Source organism: Pyxicephalus adspersus, chromosome 6 (assembly GCF_032062135.1).
Source record: "Pyxicephalus adspersus chromosome 6, UCB_Pads_2.0, whole genome shotgun sequence".
Classification (NCBI taxonomy): domain Eukaryota; kingdom Metazoa; phylum Chordata; class Amphibia; order Anura; family Pyxicephalidae; genus Pyxicephalus; species Pyxicephalus adspersus.
Genome location: NC_092863.1, coordinates 71,124,533 through 71,148,901, shown reverse-complemented (window position 1 = coordinate 71,148,901; position 24,369 = coordinate 71,124,533). Strand labels below are relative to the sequence as shown.

General features: G+C 37.4%; 1 protein-coding gene across 2 annotated transcripts in view; it reads right to left on the bottom strand.

The window, feature by feature from the left end:
- The window catches only part of KIAA0825 (KIAA0825 ortholog), a 224,331-nt gene that overhangs the window by 153,182 nt on the left and 46,780 nt on the right, over window positions 1–24,369 (bottom strand). For both annotated transcript variants that reach the window (XM_072416151.1, XM_072416152.1), the window contains exons 7-12: window positions 24,030–24,254; window positions 22,483–22,739; window positions 20,601–20,751; window positions 9,699–9,889; window positions 4,686–4,868; window positions 2,375–2,488 (exon numbers count right to left, since the gene is read on the bottom strand). In XM_072416151.1, coding sequence (XP_072272252.1) covers window positions 2,375–2,488; window positions 4,686–4,868; window positions 9,699–9,889; window positions 20,601–20,751; window positions 22,483–22,739; window positions 24,030–24,254 — 1,121 coding nt within the window. The remainder of the gene's footprint in view (window positions 1–2,374; window positions 2,489–4,685; window positions 4,869–9,698; window positions 9,890–20,600; window positions 20,752–22,482; window positions 22,740–24,029; window positions 24,255–24,369) is intronic.

The window sequence follows — 24,369 nt, the reverse complement described above, 5'->3', positions numbered from 1 at the left end:
GTTTCTTTACTTATACAATGTTTTTACCAAATGGCTAAACTACCTTGCATAATCTCTGACAAAACGCATTCAACAGTAGATTCTTCCACTGGTTTAATGTTACTGGAGCAACATTTGTGTGCCTAAACGGCCTTTGCTCTTCTCATTCTCATATTTGTGCTATTGGATTTACAGAAAAGTGTGCACAAGTGACCAGAGATGGCAAAAAGAAGAATGAAAAAGTCACTGGAAATGACTTGACATTTGCTGTTACTTCGGACCGTGAATCCTAGACTTTTGATGGTACCTTACTGTAATGCTGAATGACATATGCATTATTAATAATGGCAGCAGAAACTTCTCCCACAAGTCCCCACTCATTAAAGCAAAAAGCTGCAACAATCTCCTATATAGAAGGAAAAATAACAGAAATCTCACTTAAAAGTTGATTATAAACATAAAAAATGATCTCTGTAAATTAGTAAAAAAAAAATCTTTTTACAAAAATATGAATCTATTGTTTTTTTGCCTTGTGGGGAAAATGTTATACTTTAATTTAAGAATACTTCTGAAAAAGAAAAAAAAGATGTAGCTGTAAATGAGGTTATGTACTCTGCAGCACTTAGCACAGAAACATGCTTTTTCCAATTGCATCTGTTTAAAAAAATAATAAAAAGCAATTTATAGAAAATTATGGTACAAATACATTTTTCCCCACAAACAGATGGAGAATAATCAAGTTGCAATATATACACATTTCTGGCTCTTAATTTAGATGCAGGCTGAAATACTCACGCAAAGTGATTTGCTCTAAGGGGAGAGATTACAGGCTGTAGGAAAAACCTTGGCCACGGAGCGACCACCGATAGTTGTATGGAGTGGATCTATGCTGCACATATGGAGAGGCATATGCTAGCTCATTCTCATAACTAACACAGCTCTGTGTGAGCAAGACCAGTTTCATAAATGCAGAAAGAAAAATGTAATGAAATACAACTAGCTAATTTTCCAAAAAAACAATAGAGAGAATCTAAAAAAGTTTGTATGTTTCTAAGAACATACTTATACCATACAAGTTAACTATATATTTGGATGTAATAGGAGAATCTGAAATTTAAAATCATTTACAAACCTAACCAATTACTATTTAGCATATGATGAAAAATGCGTAAAAAGAGATTATCTATAGTGAAAACCTCATATAAAAACAATAAGTAGATCTTGAGAAGAAGTAGCAAAAATTGTATGTATTGTATATATCTATAAAGCTGAGCTCGTTACCACCACATCTACCACCCAACCTGCTCTCTCTCTCTCTCTGGGCCTGATTTATGAAAGCTTTCCAAGGCTGAAGAGGATACACTTTCATCAGTGACACTGGGTGATCCAGAAAACCTGGAATGGATTTCTAAAAAAAGTCATTTGCTATTTGTTTTCAAATTTTTTCAATCCTGGACCAGATGTATTCCAGGTTTGCTGGATCACTCAGCTTCACTGATAAAAGTGTATCTTTTTCAGCCTTGGAGAGAAGAATGAATTGGGGTGGAGGGTCCAACTAGACCAGAATAGTCCAACTTTGCATAAAGCCTCAGCTTGTCGGACTTACCTCTTCCCCTATAAACTGCAGACGCCTCTCTCCTGCGCATGTGGCAGTTCTGATGCTGGGTGTGCCTCTGTTTCCAAGCTTTATCAATCCCGTCCAATCCGCTGGCCAATCAGAAAATAGCCTCTTGACCAGCCCTGGCAATTTCACCAGCACACACACTGCACTCTGTGTTCGTGCAACGTGTCTCCATTGTGCGGAGCCCCTAGTTATGTGAGCTAGTTCCTGTTGACCTGGTGCTTAATTCAGTGTTTCCTCTGTCCTGCTCCTGAGTTAACCCCTCGTTGTCCAGTCTGTTGGTTCCCAGCCAACTTCCCTGTGCTTTTTCTGTGTTCCTGTCTGTCTGTGGATATCCCCGAGTCACCTGTGCTTCCTGTAGTTTCCAATGTCTCCTGTGTTCCCTGTGCCCGCAGTGCCCCTGTATCACTAGTGTCTGTCTCCTGGATCCCTGGCAAATGACCCCTGGCATGTGACCTAACCTCTCTTGCTTGCTGCCTCCCTTGACCTCGGCTTTCCTCGACTATCCTTCTGCTTTGTGATTTTTTACCGTGTTTTGCCCACCTTGGTGTGCCCAAGGACTGCAACTGCTTAGACTCTGCGCCTTGGCCCTTCTCAGGGCTCACACCTCCTCCAGGCAAGCCATAGCACACCCTAGTGGCTATGTCATTTATCAATCCCCTAGCCCTTCCAATTAAGTTCAGATTTAAGCCTTTTGTCAATATATGGTCAGTTTAAATTTTCCATTTTTTTTACTTTGGGAAAAAAAAACATAAGATAAAGAAGTATACTCACTTTGATGAGGAGGGGAATATGTTGGGATTTATTTTCTTCAACCAGTAGAGCAAATCTTCAGGTACTGGTTCTAAAGGATGGGACTGATGATCAACAAAACTATTTTTAACTGCCCTGCAAAGACATATGTAAATCTAAATACAATTGGTGCAATATTTATATAAACCACATCAGCCACATCCATTGAACACAATAATGAAAGTGAAAAGTGAAAAAGCTAAACATTTTTCAAACAAGACTTTCAAATTGGTTAAGTGTAAAATTGAAACAAAAATATTAAAAATTGTTTGTTTCACTTTGTTTACAAATACTAAAGCCAATTTAAAGTCTTGCGTGAAAAAGGTACAGCTTTTTCCCCTCTTACTTTCATAATGTATGTTACATACACCTGACCCATGCATGCAGAAGGTTACATACATTTAGCCTCTGTACTTTGCACTTTTCATACACAATTTGGCCATTTAGTCATTTTACACAGCAAATGTAGGGTTCCCCCGACCTCTCACAATCCTAACAATGTTAGCCAAGAGAGAGGCGAAGCATTCTAAGTTTTGATAGGGGGACCCAATGATTTCAAGCTACTTCCTGCTAAATGGCACAATTTTAGTGATTCTGTGCTTGAACCTAATTTTCTTGTGTGCAGCTTGGAGAACTGCAACCTGGCTTGTCTTCACTGCTGTAGTTCATTTTTTATAGGTTTGGTATGTGCTTTCAAAGATACCCTTATGTTCGTCATTCTGGCAAAGAATTGTAATTTGACAAACCAAACTTTAAGTCTTTAGGAGAAAATGTGGCTGTTCTCCTTAGCTCTCTTTCTTTAAAAAGGTGTTCTTCTCTCACACCGTCTTCCATAAATCTTACTGTTTCTAAGATCCTGCAACTGTTGCAGTTGCATCTAGTTCCCACAGTCACACATCACCCCCATTAGGTACGGTAACAACTGAACTTCCTGACTTTGCATGACGTGAATCGAGTTGCGGACACTTTTTTACACAATGTGCTAATTAGCAGCTATACCTAACAAAGAGAACACCAAGCACAAATAGCTGGATCAATCGTCTGACACAGTAAAACTTACACATCTGGCCAAAATGTTTTGCACTTTCTTGTTGTCTATCATGTTGAAAAGCCTGTACACTTCTTTCAGCGTATCAAACTATAACACAGTAAAATAACTGGCCTTTTTTGTTCCGCATTTTTCTTATTTTTGTTTACAGGACTAGCACATTTACTGGCACAGGTGCCTTGAAGTGGAGTATTTCAGGAAGAGAGCAGTTGTTTTAGAAATCATAGTGAAATCCAGTATTCTTTACAGAGAATAACATTCAGATAAGGGACAGTCATTGTCAGATGGCTTTATTTCCCTGCCACTCATCACCTTACATCAGCTTTAGATTGTCAATTGCCTATCCATGTTACTTAATAAAATGTGAACTTACACCGAAAAGGCAAGCTGTCAAAGATTCTTTCTAACCTTAAAAGAAATCCTGAAGTAGACATTATGGAAGATTTAGTGCAATCCAGTCTTGAATAAGAATTCATATGGGATTTTATTTTGAATCCCACAGAATCCAACTGGCAGAAAAGCATTTCATGTTTTACTATTTCTCTTATATAAAGTAACATTTAATGAAATACTGGTTGAAGAATTCACCTTATGTCTGATTATGAACAATATGTGAATGCATTTTATATATTTAGTTAAACCATCATTAACTCATCAACTGATCACAAGGGTGATTTATAATATATTTATGTATGTTTTTGTTTGGCAATTATATAAATCAATGTTCATACTTGCAATACATAAGACAAATGTTCAGAAAAGAGTTAAACTTCACATACATTGTTGAATGTTATGGGTGATTAGAGAAGGCTTTAATCTCCCTACTTAATCTTTTTTTTTCACTAAAAATATTTATTATGTTTATTAGTAAATCATTATTATTATTTATTATCACTAATATTTAGCTATGAATTCGGTGCTGACAGCAGATCTTCCTACACCAAGAAATAACCAACAAACACGCCGAAGGACAATTGCAGGATTTGCTCATCGTTGGTCATCTAATGAAGAAAGAATTACTATACCGCATAAAATCTGCAGCCTTCAAAACAAATGTATTTAAATATTTATACCATTGTTGCTAAATAGTTTACTTTTTAGTCACATGAAGAAACCATTTGTGAATTGCTAACAGATGTTTCACCTGTTCATCTAAAACCAATTATATTAGGTATAATTCTTTTGTGGAGGTGTCCAGTTTAAACCATTTTTTTTGTTGTTGTACAATTTACATATAGTACGTACTGTGACAAAATTTCCAAGGGTGCCGTAGAGATCGCCAGAACAGTAAGCAGACAGTCACAATAACTATGTATCTTAAAAAGCACATCTCTGGAATTTTGTGTTGGCTTAACAAATTCTTGAACTGTGCTACATATTGACCACAGCATGTTTTCCACATAAGAAAGAATAGCCAAGACATCAGTCCTGTAAAAGATAATATAAAAAAGGTAATTGTTCTTGTTATCATATTTTCTATAACATAGATGCATAAACTCCACCTCAGAAAGTGTTTTGTTTGATACTGGAGTTTGTAGGCCTTTTAGTTCATCAGATATCTCATACTGTCTATTCAGCAGACAGATGGCAGAGGAATTTAAAAAACCTAAATTAAAAACGAAGTTTTCTGCCTGGCCGAACAGTATGGAAAAAAATATTTAAATACCATGAATAGCTGAAAAGAGTTACAAAGTTGTGAAGAAAGATGTATTTAATTTTCTTGTATCTTGACTTCTACTTTTTGGAAACATGCATTTGAAATTTATATACATAAACTGGTCTACCTGCCATAAAAATCTGAAATTCTGTTGATTTTAACTGTGTTCACAAAGCCAAAGTATGAAAATGCTATTCACTGTCTAAAGCAATATATTGTTATTCCTCTATAGCTATACTATAGTATTTAAACTATAGATGGGCATCACCCAATTAGCCTTCTGTGCTAATCCTCAGTAATTACTATAAAAACCCTTTCCGGCCACAAATGAGCAAAATAATAAAGTGTAAAATACCATACACGGCTCACCTAGTTTCTACAGGCTTTCCCGTATGAAGCAGATTTGGTGAATGTGTGTGAAGGGGGATTGTAGGCTGGTATACTGGGTTTACTTAACAATATTCTGTATTAACTGATTTCTGAAAACAAACAACTGTTTTTGGATATCATATAGAATGAAAAAATGCTAAACTTTCTACTAACTTTCTAGGATCAGAACAGAGGAAGTGACAACATACAGCAAAAACACAAAAGTGCGTTCTTCTACCTGTTCATGCAGAGCAAAGCAAGAAAGTCACTTTTACTGCAACCCTACTAAAAAGTCAAAACTCATTATCCCAGTTTCCAGTCACTTACAAAGAGATCTACAAATAATTATTTTTACAGTATTTTGTTCCTAACAGCCAAATACAGTAGAAGCATAAGATTCTGGTGGTGCCGGAAATAAACTGAACATGCAGGATGTTCATCTTTGGAAGATTTAAAGAATTAGGTACTGGAATTTAAAACTATTAGGTTTCATGTTGCTACTGTTTATATCAGAATACCTAATCTAGAGCCAGATATTTACTTAAAGAAACTTTTCAATTAAGCAGTAGCTTGAATACAGAACACAAATCAATGAATAATTAGAGGTGTCTAATGGAGTGTGCTGTTGTTTAGCGTATGTATAAATAAACTGCTTGGCAATCCCAATACGTTATTATGTACTGTACATCAAAATGTCAGCAAGAATTTGTAACACATCAATGCTTGATTTATGAAGAACGTTTTATTCACTTCTCGGCAGGAAATGTAAACAGCCCATTACTAAATGATGAAGCATGACAACTTCATTCTATTTTACATATTGAACATAAATAGAGGAAATATACAATATGCAGACATAAATAATATGCTGCCTACACTGTTAAGATATATTGCACAATTTTATGCTTTAAATGGCATTATTCTATTTCATAAAGCTGAAAGGGTTAACCTAAGATGGAACAAATTGTTATAAAGCATTATTACGGTAATGCACATCATTTATTTGCACATTACAAAGTTCAATATTTGATATGGCCAAACCTCTAACTAAAACCATACGCGTATTGGTTGGACAGTGCTGGGCTCAGGGTGTATAAAAAGTTGCCCGAATTATTGTATTAGTGTATTACTAAGTTGTGAATTTATTCCAGTGATCCCCCCCTTCCCTCATTTGCTCTAAACCAGGGGCTTTGCACATAGACTCGATCAAAAATGATGTATATTATGTAAACTGATTCATCTTGCATGTATTCTGAGCTGTGCAAACTAGTCCCTGATAATCTCTAGGGTAAACAGAGTGTCTCACACAAACAGTATAGTGTTCAATGTTACAGCATACTTTAGAGGGCCAAACCTGCAAAGTTCTGGTAACCCCTTAACTATGGCTCCACTTCTTTACCACAACCAAACCTGTGCCCAGACTTTACACATTTAAGTATTTACATAATTTGAACAATTATTAAAAGCTTTATAAAACAAGCTCCCCATTCACCAAAACAAAATACAGGATGTGTACAATATTCCTTATCACATTATTCCTAACACAATATTTTAGTGCAAATAACACAAAGAAATCAATTGTTTTAGTGGTGGTGCTTTTCTGTGATCTTTGAGAATACATTACTCCACAGTACATGCAAGCTAGGGAGTTCAGTGATGGTTTCTTTTAAAATTATTTTAGGTTGTGTGTGCATTCATGTGCTACAGTGGCATTCATTTTGAATGGCAACCCAATGCACCTTCACATTGCACTAACATTACCGTACATTGTGGTTCACTGTTACTATAAGTAGTTCATGCATTTTTTGTTGTGTTTTCATGCATTAGTCTGCCCATTTAAATAAATAGGATTTCCTTAAGCCAAACTGCGTTGTAATAAAATCTACAGTGAAAAGGTTAAACTCTCATTTGAACAAATACTTATTCTTTCCTCTTGCATGTTTCCTTCTGTTTGTGTGACCACTAGTCTAACCCAGCCAGTCACAGCTTTCTGATGTCATTACAAGACAGCAAAGGTCTTTTACCAAACCAGGATGTTGGATGTAAGAGAAAAGTGCTGGTTAAGCCAAGAATGAAGTAAATATTTGTACTTCATCCCTCACCCCAGCCAACTGAGTATTTAAACTATGTAGTTCATGGGTTCATTTAATTTTGAAAGCAAACCATAGAAAATGGTATTGCATGGACCCCATTCTGCCACAAACTACATGTACTGTGCTGGTAATGAGGCCAAGCCTAATGTGTACTGTAAATAAATGTATGTATGTAACAACGTCAGGAACATAAATTGTGTGCAAACATTTAAACTGTCAACAAAGTCTTGCCAAATTATTTGGCTCCTAAATTAATTGTATTGGATAAAGAATAATATTCATATAGGTTTCTTATCCTATTAAGGAAGCATGTTTAATCCCCTCTCTGTCCCTGAGCATCCAATGTACATTAATCCCAAGTGACATACAATGTATTGTAAAGGATAGAGATCTGCTAAAGAACTGCTCATTTGCAGTACTGCTTATAGAATACCCGGGCTAAATCTTGACTAAGTGACAGAAATCCTTCTTAAAGATTATATGCATTAAAGCAATAGTGTCACGGAGTGCTAACAAGAGTGCAATTCTCTTTGCCCTTAGGATTTCTGCCTTTATCAGTCACAAGTGTCAAAAACATGTACGAACCATAAATGCCAGCAACAAACAGGTTAAAGGTTTTTCACTGTGCTCCAGAAAAGTAAAAAAAAAATACAGTAGGTGGGTCATTTATTATCAGTTTTTTTTTACTAGGCATAGGATACTTGCAGACCCGTGTATATGTTATATATTCATTATAGTTAAAAACACAAAATGTTCAGTGCTTAAAGCTATTCTTGCCATGCTGAGAGCTAGGGGGTATTTCTAGCATGTACAGTACCTACCGCTTTTTCCACTGACAAAAGAGCTCACAGGCATTTCTATAATGCCAAATACTCTATGGCATTTCAGTTAGGACAAGTGCTCGGTGCCATGTTAAATATGCCAAATGCTTAATGCCATCTCTGCTATGCCAAGTTCCGAGTCCCATTTCTAACATGTTCACATTGCATTTCTCTAGTAGTAGTATAAGATGCAGCTTTTGTTAGTGAATGCAGAGGGGGAAAGTATACTGAAATGCATTGCCAGCAAAATTCCTTTAGTGCATAGAGGCTGGTAATCCTGATTTATAACACAGGGCAAAGCAAGAGAGAGACACCAGTAATGCAGCTTCAGGTAACTGAAGGGGAAAGAACTGTTATATGAATGCTCACAGGGCTTATCCTGTCCTCCACTGATTTTCTATCAATGACATATCAATAATGACAATATAATCTATGAACAGCACTGGGAGTGCAGGAACTTACATTTATAGCTTCTAATCAGATTTTGTGTATTTTTTGTGAAAAAAGGGAAATGTTCTTTTTGAAAATTGTGTTTAAAAACCACAAAACAATATACTTGTCAACCTAAAATACTACATGTACATAGATTAATGGCAAAATATGATATCCAATATTATCTATTTGCATCATTTAAAAAAGTTTTACTGCTCATTATTTAATGTAATTCCAAAAAATGGCCCTTGATGTGATGTGTGCAATTATACCCAACGTGTATTACCCAATGGCCATTTAATAATGTATATGTGTGGGTGGGGCTCACAAACTTGTGTTATTTTGCTCTGGATTTATTTTATTAATTGATATTAGTTTGTAACTTATTTATTTTTTGTGGTAGTATAGTGCAGTGAAACATCTCCTTTTGGAGACATGAGGTGTCTATTTGAACACTTAAGTCTCCCCAGCATTTTCCTTACAAGAGTAGAAGACTACTCAATCTACTGTTTTTTTTTTTTTTTGTTTTTTTTTACTGTGAATGAGGCTCGATGAGCTTGCAAATGTGGTATCCCTGCTGCAATTCATTTGCAAAAAAACTCCAGAATTGTGATTTCTAGCTTGTGTGATTAGCTCAATGCATTTCCAAAGGTCTGAATCCCAATACATGGTAACCCCTGCAACAGGAATTCCATTTTCAGGTATTATTTGCTAAAACTTATTTCAATGTAATTAGAATACTGGTCTGCTAGATCATTTTTAATTCTTAACAAAAGTAGAATTTCATATTAGTTAAAAAATTACCACAAACATTTTCTAGCTCTAGCAAAACAAAACAAAAAAAGCTCTTTATTCTACTTGTGAACTAATGCAATGTAGTTAATACCTTATCTGTGATGCTCGCTTGTAGCTAGGGTGAGCTTGGCAGTATCTAAATGTCAGCAAAGCCAAAGTCTGCTCCAACACTTCAGAAAGGATCTTCTGGGCAATAACTGGTGATACTACATTCCAAAGATCATGGCGAAGACCGCAGCAGAAATAATGCCACATCTGAATGGAAAATGAACAACGTTCTCCCTAAAAAATAAAGAAAAAAAGAGACATAACGGCAAACCCTGTGCTAATTTTGTCTAATTATCTTTTATACAACTCCTTTTTGACACACAAAAAAGGATAACCATAAAAATACAGAGGCAATCTATTTAGTCCAATGCTAACTGACCAGAAATAAGCAGAGACGCAGTAAACGTTGTTTATGGAATAGCAACACTGATGATGATTCTTATGTTTATTAGTCATTAAAAGCAGCAAAAATATGGTAAGTGCATTTTTTGTGAGTGTGGGGGGTCATTATGAGGGGTTTAGGCAACACACTTTAAAACATAAAGAAAAGTAACATCAACAGGGGTCATAAATGAGGGCCAATATATTGACAATATATTGAACATCTCTAATGTAAAAATTATTGACATGAAACACGACAATCACCTTTACATCCAAGTTTGCATCCTTCAGTGGCTTTCTAAATTCACGATTGTGCCAAAAACAGAGTATATCAAGTCAACCCAGACAATGTAGCTGACAGTGGATTGTAGCAGCAGAGACAGTACTGGTAATCCAGAATTAGGGGGCAGTACTAGGTGTGCTCATATGCCCTAGGACAAGCTACAGCCTTGTGAATCAGCAGTGATAATGCCATGTGTTCAACACTCCATTGATCCAGCTTATCCTATTGTGACTAATCAAAACTGGAAATATGAAATTGTTTTTTTGTTTGTTGTTGTTCATTTAGGAGGTTTTTTATACCTTTCCCAAATGACCTCAGAAGCTCCTCCTTTACATTTGCCAAAGAGTAATGGCCACAAGAGTGATAAGGAATCAGTGAGCTGAGTGCAAACAGCATCATCTAGAGCTAGCGGGTCTTGTACAGCAGTGCAGATTCAAGCCTACTTACATTTTATCTGTTAGAACGAATTCTCTAAAAGTTGTGAGTTGTAATTTTTTGTGCTGAACATAAAAAGAATATTATATAACAGGTGAGTACTCCAACAGATTTACTTATAGTCCAGAAATTTTGATAACATTGGGCTTGATTTCTTAAAGCTTTCTTAAACTAAAGCAAGTAGAACCTGGTTGATTCAACAAAACTGGAATGGATTTCTTAAAATCACTTGCTATTAGTTGGTAATAGTCTCTCCCAGCCATTGTGAGAGGATCCTACTCTCCCGATTGTATGTCTTGGTTATAAGTTTTATTTTCATTTTAGAGAATGCAAGCATAACTCTACTGCCAAGAGAGACAGCAACCATGGAAAAAAAGGTCTTTCAATGATGTTCATGATTCAATGTTATATAGAAATATAGGAAGCCAAAGATGACAACCTACAACTGAAAAATAAATGTGAGATGAATTCACATTTTTTTTGTGTGTAATATATTTTTTATTGGTTTTAGTTTAACATAGACATATAGCACAACAAACAGAGGGTAGAAAAAAACAAAAACAAAATACACTGAAAACATAATCAAGTATACAAAGGCCAACCTAGCAATTGCAGCAAATATAAACAGGCACAACCTGAGAATTTAACTTGTAGAGACTAAGAGGTCACCAGTACCACTTCCAAGTGCACAAGAAGACTGATATGTCGGCATACATATGCATATAAAAAATACAATCAATATTCTGTATCCTGATAATACAGCCCAAAGACCTAATAACAAATAACAGAACGATATAGACAAAAAAAATGGACAACATTCAAGCCCAGGTAAGTGGGGGTGGAAGGGGAGAGGGGAGTAGGGAAGGAGGTGCGAGGGAGAAGGATTAAAAGTTTATGAAATCAAGATCAAAAGATGCCACAAATGAATATAGTATCAGTATCACGGTTTTAATCGCTGATAACAACCATTAAGTGAGGTACCTACGGAAGTGGGGGGATTCCTTGTACCAATCCCATGCCGACCAAGTAAATTTAAATTGTTCCATCCTATTATCATCCTCTGCCACTAATTCTTCCATATGTTGGATTTTTTCTACTTCTGTTAACCAGTCTTTGACGGCTGAAGTTAGAGCTTGTTTCTAGAACCTCGGGATAAGCATTCCGGCAGCTGTAAGAAAGTGGCGAAGTACACTTCCCCACAATGGTTTTAACCGAGCCCGGAATCATGGACAGCAAAGCAACCTTAGGGTTATATGGCACATTAGAGCCGGTACAGTCATTATTGATTTTTAAAATCATTTCCCCAAAACAGCAAATCAATGGGCACGCCCACCAAATGTGGATCATGGAACCTCTGTGTGAAAGGCAACGCCTGCGATGGCGGGAGAAATGCGATGGTGGTCTGCCGGACAAAGGTACCACCCTGCTAATATCTTGTAATTAGTTTTTTGTGCCTTACAGGTGAGAGTGAGCTTCTTCCAGTCTTCTGCAGATCTTACTATGCCCAATTCAGACTCCCTGTATCGCGTGTATACTGGAGTCTCCGAAGAAGCTTCCCTATTAAGTAGATCATAAAGTAGTGAAACGACGTGAGTGGGTGGTGAGGGCGACCACAACAATGACTTGAACCCCATCAGACCTCTGGACAATGGAAATGTGTCCGAGAATGAGGATAAATAGGATTCTATCTGCCGATATGCAAACCATAAAATCATCCTGCTGCTCGTCGGAGCCTGGATTGAAGATATGGCAGGCACCTGGCCATTGTGTAGTACACCTCCCAGATAGCGATCATCCGGCAACGACCAAATCAGGAAACGCTTTTTATGCATTGTAGATCTCAAATCTACTGGAGAAAAAGTGTCTTCCAACAAAACTCAACTCTTCCCTGTTGTGGAACCAATCAATCAACCTGACCAGGACTGACACTCTGTAGTACAATAAAAGATCTGGAATCCCCACCCCTTCCATGCATTTAGGTTTCGCCAAAGTACTATATGCAATCTGAAAACGTTTAGCCTTCCATAAAAAGGCCCTAAAAGAGTTATGGATCTTCCAGGGATATAGAGTAGGAAGAAAAATTGTAACTGTTTGGAAGATATATAACAATCTAGGTAGAATATCCATTTTTAACGTATTAAGTCTGGTAAACCATGAGACCATGAGGGAATTATATTTCTGTAAATCAGATTGCAATTTACCGAGCAGTGGAGTGTAGCTGTAATGAAAAAGTTTAGCAGCGTCTGATGTAATAAATAAACTTAGATACTTGATTGCTTCCTTGGAAACTCTAAAGGAGGTATTAGAACTCAGGGACAACTCTTGGGATGTAATCATGGAAATGTTGAGAATTTCCGACTTGATCAGGTAATATATAACAAAAGATCGTCTGCATACAAAGACAGTTTATAATGGTTCTCTCCAAGTCGGACCCCTCGAAAATCGGGTTTTTTTCTGAGTGCTACAGCTAGGTGCTCCCTAACCAGAGCGTATAGTAAAGGGGATAAGGGGCATCCCTGTCTAGTTCAATTTAATATCCTGAAGGAATCTGATAGGGATCCATTGACCCATACTCGTGCTGATGGAGAGGAGAACACATGAATGACCAAATGCCCCAGTCAAATGCCTTTTCGGCATCAACTGAGGGAAGGCACATGTGTATCCCTGACGTCTTAGCATATTGGGTGAGGAGGATGGTCTTAAGAGTATTATCCCTAGCCTCACGTACATGGATAAATCCCACTTGGTCTTGATGTATAAAGGACGGCATATGTTTGGTGAGTCTATTGGCTATCAACTTAGAAAATCATTTGGCGTCAACATTGATAAGGGAGATTGAGCACAAATTATGGTCCTTTCCCGGTTTTGGAAGGACAGTGATGTGAGCTTCTAGACTCTGGGGCGGGAATGGGTTATCATCTGATATAGAGGAGAACACATTCATCAGGAAAGGGAGCAGGCTAGAAGTATGTCTTTTATAGAATTTGGGTGTGAACCCATCAGGGCCTGGACTTTTTCCGGCCAAAGTGGATTTGATGGCGTTCGCCACCTCCTCTTCCATAAAAGGTGGTTCCAGAAAGAACACTACCTCAGGATCTAGAGTTGGGAGGGCTGTTTCCGCAACATAAGAACCCTGTTAAATTAGACTCCACAAATAATTGGTTTCATGGCTTCTCATTGTATGGGGAGAGGGGTGACGTCCGATTTGGTTATAGCATCGACGACCAACTTGGCAGAGAGTCCTTAAACAAAAAATAATTACACCTCCAGGTCCACCCTTTAGAGGACATCTGGGGGAGATGAAAAACAACCGATAACGACATGTGGTTTTGACCATGGGCAGGCATCAATAGCAGAATGCATTTAATTTAGCAAAAGATATGGGGGTCTTCCCATATAAAATGACTATTCTAGGATCAAGAGCAAAGTTAAGGTCACCCCCGACAACAAGGATGCCTTCTGCAAAAAGTTTTAGGGCATCCAGGTATTTAATTGATGACACAGTCGGTTGGTAGTTTGGTGAGTAGATAGAGGCTAAAGTAAATATTTTCCCTCAAATAGACACTTTAAGAAACAGGTATCTCCCTTGGGGATCTAAATGAGTATCAATAACTTGGATAGGCAACGATTTATCGAATGCAATTGAGACTCCCTTGGTTTTACCTTCTGGGTTGGTGCTATGGTACCAAGTGGTATAATACCTGTTACGAAGAGATGGCAATCTATTGGTTTGAAAATGTGTTTCCTGGAACAGGAGAACGTGGGCCTTTGGCTTGTGTTGAGTGTGAAGAAGCTGGGAGCGTTTTGTAGGGCTGTTAAGCCCCTTGACATTAAAGGTGCACACTACATTGTAAAATTACAGTAAGGGGAAAGGGGAGGTAAAAGGGAATCAAAGGGATTGAGATGAGGTGTGGAAAAAAGGCTAAGGTATGGGTCAGGGGGTGAGCACCAAGCGGGTGAGGTGGGCTAACTCACAACCGCAGGGTGAACACCTAACTCGGGGGAAGAAGGAGGGGGAGTACATTCCCAAATTCCGTCAGACGATTTACCTATGTGGGGGAGTATCAGTTAAAAGCGGAATCCGTCTGAACCCACCCGAGGGGTTCCCATAAACCATGACATGGGGACACATCTGGGGTACCCAGTTGTTGGACAGCAGCTGCAATATAAATAGCAACTTAACATATCCCAACCTGTAAGGGCGAGGATTAAAAAATACACAATAATGATAAAAATGCAAGGAAATACTAATACCACTCTAGTACAGGCCATCCCCTAAAAAGTAAGAGGAGACCTGTCCAGAGTGGGATATAAAACATCATTACCAGAAGCATTTGTAACTCAAGAGGGAAAATCAAAAGTGCACTCAAATACAAAGGATATGAAATTGATACAGGGAGGGCCACCCAGGGGCGCACCAGGAGCCAACAATGAAGGAGAGTAAGAAAAAGGAAGCTATTGCAAATTTCCTAATGGACCCTAGGTGCCAGCCCCGTAATAATTAGTAAATACGTAAACTTGTATGTTATCCTACTGCGCAAAACAACAATATTGCAAATGCCAAACTAAGACTGTAGTGCAAAAAAAGGATCAAGTTACCAGACCATGCCACAGCAACGTAGAGTCCAAGCTCAGGAAAGGCTAGAGGTTGGAGTGAAGCGGATGCCTGCACTCCACGTGTCTGCGCTTTAGCTTCCAATACCGCGGTCCTGGATGCGGCTGCCACTCGAGTCCGTGGCTTTACAGCCTGGTCTTTCACAGCATGTGTGCCCGGAACAAAGGACCCGGCCAGCCCGCAGCCCAGTTCTGCGCCTCCTTCTTCTTTGGCCCCATAATGGTGAGTTGACAAGCACCAGGAGTGCTTACGAGCCGGGAACTCCTCAGGCAGGACGGAGCTCGAGCCACAAGCGTGCTACTCCGCCATGAGCTAGCAATGCCCCCCCATGAATTCACATTTTAACACAAAGCTGTTCTTTAGCTTTCAAGACTGGTAACTCCTAAGGCAGTTAAAGTTTTTTTTAGGGATGGACTTGATGAACACAGCTTGGCTTAAGGTGCATCCAGCTTGTGTTAAACTTCTGTTTGAAGTGCTTCTAGAATAATTCAGACCTGCATTTGGCCTTCTTCTGACTTGAATTTGGACTTCTTCTACAATGTAATATTCTACATCAAGCCGTTTCTTCATTGACATTGACTTGTTTGGGCAAAGTGGCAATTCTTAAGTGAACAGGCCTGTTGAGAGAAGCCCTTAGAAAGTATGCAAATCTAGGTGTGACTAAGGAAAAAGATAGAATGAGAACTTTTATATTATCTGGAGTTTTCAGCAAGTAATATAATCTTGTTTCATTTTGCATTCCCAGCTCTATTCTAATTTTATTGTTGCTGATTTATTATACTCTAGGTTAGGGAACTTGTTCTATTTCATATCCAAGATCTTGTGCATCATAAAATGAAGAAAGAAAAAGCTAACAAGATATGGGAGCACAACTGTTCAACTTGACCTGATGATGCCTTTTTAACAGAAACATTATTTGAGTTGTTCAGGCAACCACATTTGTGTAGAATCATTAGCATTACTAATGGACTTTTATGAACTTCTCCCAGTTTATTATGAAAGGGCAGAGGAATAAAATTAAGCACACAACTTCACTCACATAAATATGTATTCATGTGAGAGCACAGGCCACAGAACATTTTTAAGATGTGTCAAGACGTTTCACCTATTACATACGCTAAAACTGATTTTTATGACTTTATGAGGAATTGGCAGATGTTCTAATAGATTAAGATGACCTCATTTCTTCCTGACCAGATCAGAAGATTAGTGTAATTTCCGGGACTTCTTAAATAAAATCAGCCCATGCTATTATGCTGAGAATAATGCATTCTAATTCGAACAGAGATTCATCAATAAAGATTTTAGATTTTATTCAGCCCTAGGTTTACTCAGCAGCTCATGATCAAACATGCAAACCCTATTACTGAAATAGTTATTTCCTTACCATTTATCCACCTCAAACTGCTCTGCTTATGAGATTTGCTCGGATATATTTTGACAGGTCACAGTGACCTGTATTTATTATAACACATATGGTTTCAAGGTTCTGCAAAAGTCAGCCTTGCATCCTATTAATTGCATGTGGCCACAATTTTCCTGGTTTTTTTATATATTCCACATTCTTAGCTGAAATAGCCCAAAAGAAGACATATATAAATCATCATGCATTCTTAAAAGTGTTCAAAAAAGTAGGTTAGTTTGGAGCCAATCAACAATGTACTATATCATTTTTTAAACTGCAGAAAATAGTATTATCTCACTTATCAGGGTAAGAAGTGACACCACACATCGCCCCATCAACAAATTAGATTCAATTTCAGAATTACAAGAGAATGAAATTTTAAATTTGCCTGCTGTGGAAAAAAATGTACTGATCTTCCCAATCTAAAGTCTATCAAAGTCTTTATGAGTATTTATGTCATTAGGTGTATACATTGTGCCATTTCAGTTCAAGATTTCTTAAAAGACAAATGTATTTATTGCTAAGGTGATTATTCTCAAACTTTAAAGGCTAATGCACGGCATTCTATACTTTCTATATATAGTTGTTTTCAATAAAGGTTTATATTACTAATTGTCAATGGACTGAAAAAGTTCAAGGCTATGTTTAGACTGGCAGTGAGTGCGGGTACTGCTTTCTCATACTCATGAAGCACTTCCTTGAACGAGATGTTACATGTGTCATCTGTGACAGCCCATAAAAAAAATGAATGGGTGTGGGAGTGACCTGTTAAGTGCCATGGTAAATTGTACGAATGCTTCTTTCTTTGAAATATGGGTAACCAGGCCACTGGTAAGGTGCTAGCAGCTGGGAGCTGCAGTGCTAATCCTGATGAAAGTGTGAACTTTGCCTTAATGCATATTATCTTGTTTTTATGTTTTTGCAGTTATTAGCAGATTAAGTAAATTATCAAATGTACCTCAATTTGATATACCTTGCATTAAAGTATAATTGCGCATTATTTAGTAACTGCAAATCACTAATAATGACCTTGCATGTGCTGCAGTTCTATGCACATTTTGACTCTGGCCATGACCCCAAGTAACCAGTTGGTCAATGAGGTCCATGTATTGTAGGGTCTGCTTTGGCATAATGGTATCCAGCCTGGAAATTTTTAGAACTTTCCAGGGAACTGAGCAGAATTCTGCAATTCGTATCTGTGGTTTTTCAATTATTGGGTTTTGATTGTAAACAATATACAGTATATGTTTAGTTTATGTGTTATCAGGCTTGCTTTAAATCCTTTTGGACCTATTTTAATAAACTGTTTGAAAACATGAAAATAGTGATAGATAATTAAATCTCACATATAAAATAGGTGTAATAATTCACTAATATTACCAAGACTTTTAAAAATATTCAATACTGTGTCCTCCCTAGAAATTTTTCTTTAGCCGGGTGGGGGAAGCGGTTGTCAAAAATTGGAGGGGGTTGTTCAGTAACTCCTATTCCAATTTAAGTCTTTGGAGGTAGACAAAAACATTTGTTCCATATTTAACCATGATTCCAGGAATTTTTAACCACTAATGTGAACCAAGCCTTATTCAGTAAGCCTTCATTTTGGTACACCAGAACTCTCTCAAGGGCAGCAATAAGTTACAGTTCTGTACTGCAGCTCTGTGACCTCTGTGTCAGCATGATGATAGCTCCATGTAAAAACAAACTTACAATGAGAGTGGGAGCTTGACAGTGCTGTTCCCAGAAGAATGAGAGTGGAAAAGATATGAAGTAAAATCCTCCCTTCTCTACCAGTAAAGATGGCAAGCTGTCTATACTCACTGACGGCTCTATACACAAGGCCCAGCCTAAGCGGTTGTCTGATAATAGCCGGATGGCTACTAAAATTGCAGTTGGTGCTCCCAGCTAAAGAGAGCTGCAATATTCCAACATATATCCCAAGTCATCGCGATCTCTTCTTAAAGTAGTGATATTGACATTCACTGAAATATTTTCTTAGAAGAGCCTTCTAGGTCTATCCAGGTTTTATTACCAGTAACTGATTCTCTCAGGGAATGTTTCAGTGAATCTCAGACTCACTGCTTTATAAATAGATTCTATTATATGAAAATAAGTGTACGTAAGGCACATACTCAGAGTGCACAATAATCACACGACAATATACACTTCAAATATCCAAGACATATCCTATTCATTCAGGTTATATTTTTGGATACCCATCATCTACTTTTATTCTTCCAGTTCAACGGACCTTTTTCCCTAACTGATGTGATTCCTTGCTGCATTCTACTTGCCAACATCTGCTATTTCTGTAAGCTAGTACAACATAAACAGATGTGAGATTTTACTTAGCTTGTGCATAAGAAAACAAACATCTGGGCCTCATCCCATAAACCTCCAAAATATTATCATTCCACTGGTAATCAATTATCCTGGTGACAAAACCAAAGTTTCAGTGAAAGAGGAAAAGCGTAACGCAAAGGTCTGGTACAGAGATGGCAGCCCAGGTACATCTTAAATGCCCAACAGACTAAGATACATTTTTTTTTTAGGATGAACCTGTTTGTCAGGATTTCTGACCACATAAGCCTGGCATGTAAAGGTAGGATGTCTTCCAATGGCAGTATTGTGTAAAATAATCACAAGGCTCAGTAGTGTGGGTGACAGGAACATCATTGTTTGTTAAACAAAGTGTAATATTAGATTTTTTTTTTCATATACAGCTGGGGTTTCCATGTGCTGCTGCCTGATATATAAAATGAAAGGAACAGGGCAGTACACACTAAATATTGAGAAGAAAAAACAATGAGTGCACTAAGACAGGTTTAGTAGGGAAGCTCAATGGCACTAGATCCTCCTATCAGGGCTGCAAATACAAATTTCTTTAACATAAAATGGTGGGCATGTCCATTTCACATGGTTTAAAAGTGCAACAATGACTAGAAAATTAGCACTTAGGGGAAGGGCATGGGTGACTGGATTTAACCTGCACATAAAGTGAAGGAGATAAAATGCATGGACCAAGCATGGCCAAAAAAAAGCCAATTATGTACATGGGATTTCTATGTATCTTTACAACAAAAAACAAGTACAGGTAATCCCTGGGTTAAGGACATCTGACATACGGATGCCTCTTAGATACGAACGGGGCTCCCCTGCTCGCTGTGTGCAGAACTGAGGCATCAAGGGGGGAGGGGGCAGTTTGCATGACTTGCAGAAGAAATCTTTTGCTGAACACAGGTGAGGTTGTGGTGATCTTAGGGGGGGGTGAGTCAGCCTCTTGTAACAATTTAATGACTAAGACAAACTCTGCAGTTGTTTCTTTTTGCATATCAAAGCACAACTTGTTTCAGAGGATAATAAATGTCTAGGCTCGATAAATTGTTTTATTTTTGCTTTGTTTGTGAAAAACTTACAGTGAGGACTTCATACAGTAACTGACACCATGCTGCCTAATGATATGTTGAGACAAATATCTGTCCTGATTGCATTTATTAAAATAATGTACCTGTTCCGACTTACATATAAATTCAACTTAAGAACAAACCTACAGTGCCTATCTCGTATGTAACCCGGGCACTACCTGTAAATATATTAGCAAACAAAAACTTTTTCTGTTATATCTCTAAAAGCACACTATTTTTTAGTATAATAAAACATTTATAAACACATAGATAGAGCAGAATTTTCCAGCAGGATTCTAGTTGCAGCTATCTTTCCACAGTACAGACGCCTCTACTGGGAAAAGGACTGCAGAAAAGCTTATGGTTTGAATTTCCTATCATGTCAGCCACTGAAATATACCAGCGTGTTGTCCTTATAATCGCACCTCATAAAAAGCTTTGTTGTCATCCCAGTGGTGACTCTCTGCATCCTGAAGAAGGCTTGTAGCACAAACGTTGACACAGTAATTTGTAACCTGAATCTGGAGATCGCTGATGCATTCCTGATATCGCTGGACAGCAGCAATAAACAAAGGCCTGTGATAAAGAGATGATCAAATACAAAAGACGTTAAATGCTAGGGAGGTAGACTGTTACAATACGCAGTAACACACCTGGTTCTGATCATAACGCATCAATATGAATAGTCATCTGTTTGCAGTATTTAAAACAATTATACCATCATGGAGTTGAGAAGAGACATATTTTTTTGAAATACTATGAAAAAACATGCTCAAACTTTGTAAAACAAAAATATATTAGAAGGTAACAGTGTTGTCAAAAGGTAACAGATAATGATAATGATGATGTTACTAATAAAATGGCTTTTAACACATATAGGTGCTGAAAACTGTAGATGAAAAAAAAAGATATGTGATTTTACACTGAAGACGCAATGTGGTATTAAGGTGCTCCATATTAAATCTTTTAAAGAGCTATATTTAAATTGCAAACACCAACACACAATCTGACATTTCCTCCTAAAGCTCAGAAAGTTTCAGCTAATCTTTGGGATAAAACAACATTAATGCAGAGTGACTGTCAAAAAAACTAGGACGGAGTGCATAGAGAACAGTAAGGAACAGATCGGTGAAGGAGCCCGGGGCACACAATTTACATTCTGCCAACGTCCTATCTCCTTGGAGCACCATGACTACACAACAAACAAAAAACATTGTCAAGCCATACTGAAACTTTGAATGTTAGCTAATATAGACTGTAAAGTTTATTTGGCAATGATGAAGATAAGCTACACCTAAAAGAAGTAGTAAATGTGGTGAAATTTATCATTGCGGTATTAGCAGGAAGGTTGAATATTTCTTCTACATTAAAGTGGAAAATAAAAAATAAAAACAGAAAATCTATAAAGTACAGCTCCAGTAGATAATTTTAAGAAAACTCTAGTTTTAAATACAGAAAGAACAAAACCTCTTTTAAGGTTTTACTATCCCTGACTTATTCTCACTTATTCTTATTTCTTGTCTGTGGGTGTGTGGGGGGTAGGCCCTAAAAAAAAAGGCACACACAAAAACTTTAACAAATTGTGCAGAAGATGGCATTTATAACAAGCATGATATCTGCACCATGCAGCTATGTGTATAGCTTTATGCTTTATATACCATGAAAAGGTCCTGTACAATATACCTTCATAGCAAAAAGCTTTGCATTCCAATTGGAAATGCAGGTCACAAGTAAATGAACTGCATGTCAAATGCACCTTTGATGTGTCATTGCTTTCGGAATTATTTTAAAAGCTGTCTCAAACTGTTGCCAGAACAGAAGCCCTAAGATCATCAACTAAAGCCAAAGGAGTTGGCTCCTGCCACTAATTTCCTGATAAAGGCATTCAATACTGGCCTTACACTCCAATGATAAATCTCCTGTCAGCAAAAAGTGTAGAAGGAAAACAGGGCATTTGTATGTACCAATTTACACCACTAGAACAAACAATGAAACAGTCAAGGAGGGAAATTCTTTTAGCTAATGCAGCTATTATTTCTATCGACCAAAAGGTACCATTGGTGGACACACAAGTTTAAAATAATATTTCAGGCAATAAAAACATATTCCAATAAGTCTGGCGCTACTTGTCTGCCCAGTCTTTTGCACAGCAGGATCACCAATCCTTTTTTATGCAGATATTCAGCCAACTGTGTATTGTCATTTCCAAATGTTCAAAAGGATTTAAGCTGTCTATACAAGCACCAAAACAGTATACACAGAATACACACTTAAACAAAATTCCTACTGCAAAAAAGGTGTACTTACTTCTTACTTAATTGCTCATTGTAGACAGTGAGATGATGAAGCACATGAAGAGCTGAGGACAGGCAAACAAGTGCAGTCTTTATTGGAGCTTTGTCTGGAACCTGTATACTCCACTCCTGAAGTCTACTCAAAATTGACATTACTGCTTTGTTAAAGGATTCTATGAAGCAGGTCCTCACATTTTGTAGTGAATCCCCTCTGCATGTCAGGGCTAGAGGGAATAGGAAGTCAAACTCTTCTGTGATGTCAAAGCAGAACTGATGGAATTAAAAATAAGATAGTTAATCAAAATATTCCCTGTATTATGCTAATATCAATTGATTAGTAAAAGGAAAGAAGCAGATCTTTAAATGCTGATGAACTAGAAGTCCCATCAGCTTTCTGCCATTCCCCTGACAGATCCCATGCAGCCTTTGATTTGAAGGATGTGCTACTGGAGACAGTTTTTTGTTTCTATGTTTGTGCATATGTGTTTCCAAAAAAGAAGTATATTTTTATTTTACCAAACAATGTACAGTATGTCATCTGCAAAACAAACACATATAGGGCTATTAGTTTACATTCACAGCTATGAGATAAATGATGTTAATGTGTATATTAATTCATACAGATCAAAGTGTAGGTGGAGATCTGTTATGGCAACTTATGAAAGCTGCTTGGAAAATAAGCAATGGTGTTCAGAAAACTTTGAAATCAATAATAAAGTCTATAGAACATTTTTACTTTTGACATCTTGCCAAGGTAAAGTGAACCTTCTTCGATGTTGCCTATACAAAAATTAACAGGCTTGATATGAATGTCAACTTATCTTCTACTTGCAGCACCTGAACATCCCCTAACTAATTATCTAGGGACAAATAATAAAGTGTCTTTGCCTGCCCATGATGCAGTACTTGGTACATATGAAGTAGTGTAATATCTGAACAATGTAGGCCTGTGTGTGTGTAAAATTCACATCAAAACTAACACACATCTATGAGATCTACTGACAACGCTGCAGAGTAAAGTTAATATTTCCTTTGCAGATAGAAGAACCAGGGTGATCCTGAATACAGAGAATTAGTTGGCAAACATTTTCTATCCTGGACCAAAACATTCCATGATTGCTGGATCACCAAAGTTTCCCAATGATAGTCTATTGTCTCCACTCTTGGAGAGCTTTAATAAATCAAGCCCAATGTGTCACATTTTAGGATGCGTTAAACATTTTTACATATTGACAATGCACAAAAACGAAGGAACATGATGTGTCTCCACTGAATAATTTCACCTCTATTCCTGTTCTGCTGAAATCTGAAAATTTTGGATTCTCTTTCACTTTTAGTCACAGTGACAGTGATCACTAGGAAAGAGAGTGCATTACCCTGTTAGAGACACAATAAAAACCTGTTGGGGTAATACATCTTCCATATGCTATTCAAAGCTAAAAAAAAGTTTTAGTTAGGATATACTATTACTACTAAGATCATACTTAAAATGCCTTCAGAATAACAAAATACACACTGCAATAAATCCTACAATTAACACTGAAAATGTTTGGAACTTGCCTTAGCAACCTTTGCAGGCCTCATTTTTTCTGCAACAGTTCCATAATGCTCATATGACTTGGAGATGCTCACAAGGCCTAAATTAGATCCATCAGTGGCTAAGAACTCCTCGGTGTCTCTCTGCAGGACAGTAGCTGTCATTTCTTCAAGAACAGAGGGTAAATCATGAATCAGGGCACGTGCCATATCTTTCAAGTTTTGCCTCCAGACAAACTTCAAGGTAGGCTGTAAAGTAAATACAAAGTTTTTAACCACCTGAGCGTTACACTGAGGTCTAGATTTCTGTACCAAAAGTGATCCACTGTTTTTCATGAAATTTTTTTTTTAAATTGTAGACCTG